Below are 7,229 nucleotides of genomic sequence, written 5' to 3'. Positions count from 1 at the left end.
CTTCCCTGTTAAATGATTTAATAAATTTCAAATCAATCAATTATTATGAAAATAACTTTAGTATCATTATCAAATTTCAATATGATGTATTTTCTTTAAATATAATAATTGAATAGATAATACATGTACCAGCCTTTTCTCAAACCTTTCACTCACGAGCTGTTTATTACTTTTTCTACTTGAAGTAACACTGATGTCATCTTCTCGTGGGTATAAAAGCTTAGTTTATTACAGACACGTCAGTTGTCAAATGAAAACAATGCATATGAACATATATTTACATTAGATATTTTATTACTTAGCGTAATTTCTTACTCATTGCTATTACCTTTGTAAGTCCTGTAAATACACCATGTTAAAGTTAACTGGTTAGTACACGATATATCCTTTCTATTCTGGTCAGATTTAAATCTAGTAGACTACTGTAAACGTATGTCAGGATGGAGAAAATAAATACAATTCATACGCAGTTTTCTAAGTTTGTATTAAGTATTTCGGCAACAACAGTGTCTAGTGAGTTAATAATACTGGACATAAATACATTATCATACCAACTTTCAAGTTTGGATAACAATGTCGTTTGTAAGATGTTTATTAAATTTGAACTGTGGCGGTTTTAAAACTTTATTTACATTACTTGGAGGTCAAGACCGAAGTGACAACTTTGGTTGGATTCTGACTTTTATAAGGTTCGATGTTTGAAATCCACCAATGAAACACCAGAAATCCGGAAATCTTCCAATGGACAGACGGCCAGATTTCGGAATCTGATAGTTTGGATTTCAATGGCCGCCATATTGAAATCTCATATAAAATCTACATTCGAAAATCGTTAAAATACAAAAAAAACATGTAGTGAATACTTAAGGATTTCTGACCTTAATCAATCATAAACTTTACATAAATTACGTTCTTGAATTGAAGTTGACTGAAATTGATATCAACAATAAGAAATCTTCAATATAAAATATGAAGTGACAGATTTCAAAGATGTCTGCCATTGGACTTCTGCTACACAGAAAATGTAAAGAGAAAATCAGTTTTCTGCTATACAATAAGGTAAGTTTAACATTTCTATCAGCTTAAATTGCAAAGTCAATAAGTGTCAATACAGTGTTCCTTCAGATCAATCAGGTAAGTGAATCTTTTTCTTGTGGGAGTCAACAATATATGAAGCTATAGGATTTCACCATGTCACTTGGATTTATTATCAGAATTATGCTAGAATGTCAGATCCTTACACTACTATTCAGTTTGGACAGCGATATTGACAAGAAAGTGAATTTAATTCAGTATTTAGTATTTAAACATTATTTACTGGCATGCGAGCAGTTCCCGTACAAAAGCTGTACCCGTATTTTTCGTCTAAATGCTTGATTTTTTCTTGCATTCTTCATAATTGATATCAAAATAAGCAGATGCATAAACGAGACAAAATCGTATGCGGCAGTACGTATAAAAAGTTTCATTTTAAATCACTTTTCAAAACGTGACCGTGTTAACTTTGGGTGATTCCGTCCTTGCGCGCATGTGCAAAAAATACTTACAGGGTTTTGCATGACTTTGTATTAAACTACCTGTGTACAGATAAGTAGGAAAACCTGTTTTGATCTTTATTACTATATCTAAAGGCCCATTATGCCTCAGAAATGCTAGCATTTTTATTTCTAAAAAAACTGTTCATTTTTTATATCTTGATATGCATCCCCTCAAAATCATGCATACAAGCACGCCAATGCATGTGAATGCGTTTAGGAGAAGGGTACAGGGTAATAGATCTATACCAGCGTTAAATCTACGCCCTTTATCTTGAAGAACACAGAAAAGTACAGGTAAGATTTATTTATATAGAAACAAAGATCTTGAACTATCTTAGTCGATTATATACAGTACTAGATCTATTTACTGCAGTAGATATTATAAGTCAACAAAATCTGAAATTGAAATCAAGCTGTTTACTGTATATGTGTATGTACCTTTATGCTCACAAGTTGCCTGTACATTTATACTATGCTGATGTTTCCTTTTAACATATGCTGCTTCATCTGGTTGTCCTGGGGATATCAGTTTTACGTGAGTTCCAGGTGTCACCAATAACCTGCATGAAATTACCCGTGGCAAGAAACCTCAAGGTAGGAGGTTCAAGCACAGTTTTATAAATGTTTAAATGGTTCCAAAACAGTTCATAATTTAAAGGTGATGCCATAAGCTTTAAAATAAGGTATAGATCTTTAAGATACCACATGGGGTTCTAAAGTTATGGAAATTTTTATGTTTGCGATTTTGTCACTTTTTGAGGTTCACTGTTATATAACATTGTATATACAGAAAAGGCACCAAAATCAGCACTCCATAAAGATTTATAACCTGTAATTTGTATGGATCTTTAAAAAGAGTGATGTAAACCCCCTATAAGTATACATTTTATAAAACTTTTATGTATTGGCAATTTTCTGAATTATGTCGACTCATCATTTATTTGTCTGGCGGCCATATTGAATTCAAAATGGCCGACATCGGTGAATTATTGAATATACAAGCAAGAAAATATAAAAATAAAAACTAACAAAAAAGTGAAAATTGATATTCTGTTGTTTTTTTATTAGTGAACAATTATGTTTATTTGTTTTGTTTTTCAGATTCTCAACATATCTAGCAATATAACTCTCAATATTTCAATAAAAATGTGTCATTGGTTACCATAGCAACCAAATAGTTTTAATACAAATAAGTGAAAAATTGTGAATACAAACTAAAATTTGCCTTTCATTATCAAATATGCCATTACTTTTGATAAATATTTATATATTCATTCAACAATGATGATTTTGTAAATAACAAATAATTTTTTTTGTTACCATGGCAACCATATATCTTAATACACATTGGTAATAAGTGAAAAATAGTGAATAAATACTTGAAAATCTGCCTTTTCTTGATCAAATAATCTATTTTTGATAGACATTTATAAATATCTTAATCAATTCAACAATGTTAGTTGTGTAAATAACATATATTTTGTTACCATAGCAACCATATATATTTAAATACACAAAGGCAAATAAGTGAAAAAACAATGAATACAAAATAGAAAAAAATGCATTTTGTTGATAGAATATTCTACTTTGATAGATATTATCAATATCTTTATTGATTCAACAATGGTATTTGTATGAATAACATTTGTTGTTGTTTTTTGTCACTATAGCAACTACACATATTCTCTAATAGAAATAGGCAAAACAAATGACAATAACATTGAAAACTGACTGCATATGTTTTTGTTATTGAAATTTCTATTAAAAGTTTATGATGTCATTGCTGTCAAAATCACAATTTTTTAGTTTAAAAAAAAAAAACAAAAACATGGGTCAACAATGGAATTGATTGCAACAACAACTGATGTTTCTACAAGTACTTTTTCTTAATGATTGTGTAATTTAACTTTTATTGAATTACTAAGGCAACAGATTGGTAAAATCATATATGCATATAAATATAAACAAATCTGAAAATGTATCAGACCATTATTTTGAATAAAGAAAATCTATTTAAATAACTTTTGTTGCATTATAGACATGTATACCTATATCAAGTACATGTACTCACTGAGCCATTTAACACATTTTAAATATTTATTTATGACTTGACGATGTCAACAAAAATATTAAAGGAAAAAAAATTATATACATAGAGGATATTGAATGAGTGTAGGTTTAATACATTACTAAATTCATTGAACGAGTTGAATACAATCATATTATGCAAGCATCTGGCTGTTTTATTCAATGAGTTTAATAAATTTAGTGTTGAATACTTCACAAATATGATATTCTATTTATCATATATAAAAAGTAAGGAAGGTTAACTGTTAAAAAGTGTCATTTTTCATTGATGCACCTAGTTAGTGTAACACAAACATTAGCGCACTTTACCACTATATTTATATATATAGCGCAAATGATGTCACATCAAAGTGTTATCACACTAGTGTAATATCGTTTTTATTAAATGGCTCTATTACAGTAACACTCCTGCTTCACATTTTATATGAATAAGTACTCTACATATTAACCAAGATCACTATGTCTTTCATTCAGATTGGAAAAACTTGATTAAATTGATTACATTAGAATTAAATCTCCTTTTTCCATGTCTTTGAGTAAAGGGAAAAACCATAAATCATCGTCATCATCATATTTTACAAAATACTCAGTTTTTGAAATATCCACATTTTGCTTTTTTATATCTTTTACAATACCCTGATACCATTCCACTACGCCAGATTCTGGGTCTCTACATTTGTGTTTAAATTTCTTACCTATAAGTGTATGTGGCTGTTCATGGAACATGGGCAAAAACTCTTTTTGTTGATAAATAATAATTTTTTGACGGTTTTCCTCTATTTTTTTGTGCAGGCTTAATTTCACTGTGCTCAATTCATGTTGTACATCATCAACTGCCCTATATATTAGTTTTAAGTCCGGCTGACTTACAGCTTCTTCATCCAAATTTAGAATGATTACCTGTTTAAGGTTGTCTTCTAGTTGTTCTAATGTGTATTGCTCCCCTTTGTGTTGTTGCAGAAAGAGATTTTTTTGGCCTTGGCTGTTTAAAACTACTCTTCTAAATTACAACTGGGTTAAAGAATTGCCTCTTTAAATTTACCTTTATCTTTGCCAGTTTTGAACTTTTCTAAGTCTTCTAAACTAGTCAATAGACCACCAATTTCAGTTATTTTTTGTGTCAACCTTACTTTGTTTGAATGTTGTTTCTCCTCTTGTTTTGCCTTTTTCTCCTGCTTTTTCTTTAAAACTTCTAACTTTTTCTGATATAATAACTGTTGCTTTTCTTTAATTGATTTTTGAAATTCTGGTGTACTTACCCTAGCTTCGTTTATTACCTGTGCATGTTCTTCTGGTGACAAAGAATTTAACCAGTCTGATGTTTTATTGTTTGACCACATTATAATGGCTTCAAATGTTGTCACAGCAGCTGAAGGTTTGGACCTCATTAACATGTCAAGTTGGGCAAAGTCACGCTCAGACACAGTATTTGTGGTAGGTACCGCAGACAACCTTGAACAAACTTGTTCATTTAAATTCCAATATCTTCTACCAGGTAGCTGGTCTTTTGCCTGGCGTTCTAAAATTAACAACATACCTGCAAAACATAGCTCTAATGCCATCTGTGTGTAGCTTTCAAACACTGGATCCTCAGATGGTGCTACTAGAGACTCATAGACACTGTCTTTTTTAATTTGAACATGCTCTTCACTGAACACATATTCACCTGCAAGAACTGGAGAGGCATCCTTTGACCAGGCTTCTAAATGAATTTTAAGCTGGTGAAGATGTGTGTTCAGTGCCAGAACATTTGGGACAGTCTCTATAAGTCTCCAGAATGGACCAGTTACAACTTTATCTATAAGTCCTAAGGCTCTGATACCTGCTTTATAAACTGGCTCATGTACATCAAAAGATATGCTTTTGAGCAACTCATTTGGTTCTGACCACAATGAGAGAAAGTGCTGTATATCATTTAAATGGTGATAAGTTACGGCAGCAGCATGGTACAAGTGGTTAAAGCGGTGACCTCTAAAGGTAATTAATTGGTTCTTTACATCTTTATCAGCTAAGTATGTAGCAAAATGTCCTCCCACACCAGATTTTTCACAACCATGACCTGAAAAAGCCTTGCTTACTGTCCGAATTAATCGGGAAATACCACTTTCATTGTAAGAAAAAGCATAGGGATTTCTACCCTCAGACACTATTGTTCTTTCAAACTGTGTAAGGCATTTATCTGTCTCAGTGGCCATATTTACAAAAATGTGCATTTTACAAAAGAATGAAAAGAGTTTACCTAGTTCATGTTTTTCCTCAAGGCTAAATTGATCCCAACCTGAAAATACAAGTGGCAATAGGTCTTCCCTAAATACTTTAAATTTCTCATTAAATACAGGGTTAACAGAACCTTGGTCCGACATAGTGCTTATAATTGAAGCAGCAATCTTAGCAATATTTTTTCTTTTGTCTTCACACTTAATTGATTCAGCTAAATCTGAAATCAAATCTTTAAAGGTTTCAAATAAAGATGTTGCATCAGCAGACCCAACCTCAATAAGTCCTGCTGAAAATTGTAAACCAGTATTACTTGTAAATTGAAATGATTGAAAATGCCTATGAAACTTTGAGGTACCATCTTGATGTAAAGTAAAAGTTTTACCTGTACTAAGCAATTCTTTTGCAACCTGTTGGTTAGCTACCCTTTTCGCTTCCAATAAAAGTCTACTTTTCACCCCAGTGCTTGGTAATCTGGAAAGTGTCTTACCTGTTAGTTTTTGAACAACAACTGACATAACCTCATTTACCTTTTTTTGACTTACCCCACATTCAGTGACTAAGGTCATTACGGTTTCCCGCAACTCATTTGAAAATTTACCATCATAAAATGTGTCTATAAATGGCTCAGTGAGCAATGTATTTATTTGCTCAAGGTCACGGATTTGTTGGTCTTTTTCTGATACTTGTAATTTTAATGTTTCTATCTGTAAAAGATTACTTTCAAAAACATCAGTGTAACAATTTGGTTTCTTTTTTAACCTACAAACTTTTTGTAACAAATTTTTTCTCTCTCTCTGCAAATCTGTAACCTTACATGCTATCATTGTATTCTTTTCTCTCACACTTTCAATCTCCCTTTCTTTCTCCCCAACTCTCTCTCTTTCTCTGCTATTATTTTGCCCTTTTCTTCTATTGTGTTATCTCTTCTTTTCAGTTTTTTATTCAAATTTCTGGTTGATTGTTTTTGTAATTTTTGTTTTTTATCATATAATTCTTCTACTGTTTTTTCAAATTCTGATGACAAAGAATCATACTTGTCTTCCCACTCCTGTAGTTCCTCTTTCAATTTATAACTTTCTTGTTTAAATGTGCATACATCTTTATATTTATCATTGGCTATTTCAAGTAGGTTTTGCAAAATTTCTATTTTCCTTTCAGAATGCTGAACCTGATTAACCAAAATTTCATTTTCAATTTCAATGCTACCAATGTCACGTTTAAGTGATCTATTTTCTGAAACAATTTCTACAGTTTTTTTTGAATTTCTGAAAATTTACTTTTTATTTTAACAATGTTATGTGACGATACATTTTCCCTGTCTTCATCTTCATTAATGTTTGATTTTAGGGGCAATTCAAAAGTTGTATTTAAAAAAAAGCATCA

At 31.1% G+C, this 7,229-nt stretch overlaps 1 protein-coding gene across 1 annotated transcript; it reads right to left on the bottom strand.

Moving 5' to 3' along the window:
* Positions 1-4,039: 4,039 nt before the first annotated feature.
* Positions 4,040-6,707, bottom strand: LOC132755859 (uncharacterized). Its single transcript, XM_060746790.1, has 2 exons — positions 4,752-6,707; positions 4,040-4,626 (listed from the first exon to the last, which is right to left on the bottom strand). Exons 1-2 carry the CDS (start codon positions 6,668-6,670, stop codon positions 4,125-4,127), a joined length of 2,421 nt encoding a protein of 806 aa, XP_060602773.1. The 5' UTR covers positions 6,671-6,707; the 3' UTR covers positions 4,040-4,124.
* Positions 6,708-7,229: the final 522 nt, after the last annotated feature.

The sequence above is a fragment of the Ruditapes philippinarum genome, unplaced genomic scaffold, assembly GCF_026571515.1.
Source record: "Ruditapes philippinarum isolate M1 unplaced genomic scaffold, ASM2657151v2 ctg5173_1_1_1_1, whole genome shotgun sequence".
Taxonomy (NCBI): domain Eukaryota; kingdom Metazoa; phylum Mollusca; class Bivalvia; order Venerida; family Veneridae; genus Ruditapes; species Ruditapes philippinarum.
Note: the sequence above shows the minus strand (reverse complement) of the source record. Positions and strands in the feature narration are given on the sequence as shown.

Coding starts and splice junctions, on each gene's coding strand:
- LOC132755859 (XM_060746790.1), bottom strand. CDS start 6,670: ATGATAGCATGTAAGGTTACAGATTTGCAGAGAGAGAGAAAAAATTTG. Junction 4,627..4,751: donor CAACATTCAAACAAAGTAAG/GTTGACACAAAA, acceptor GTTGTAATTTAG/AAGAGTAGTTTTAAACAGCC.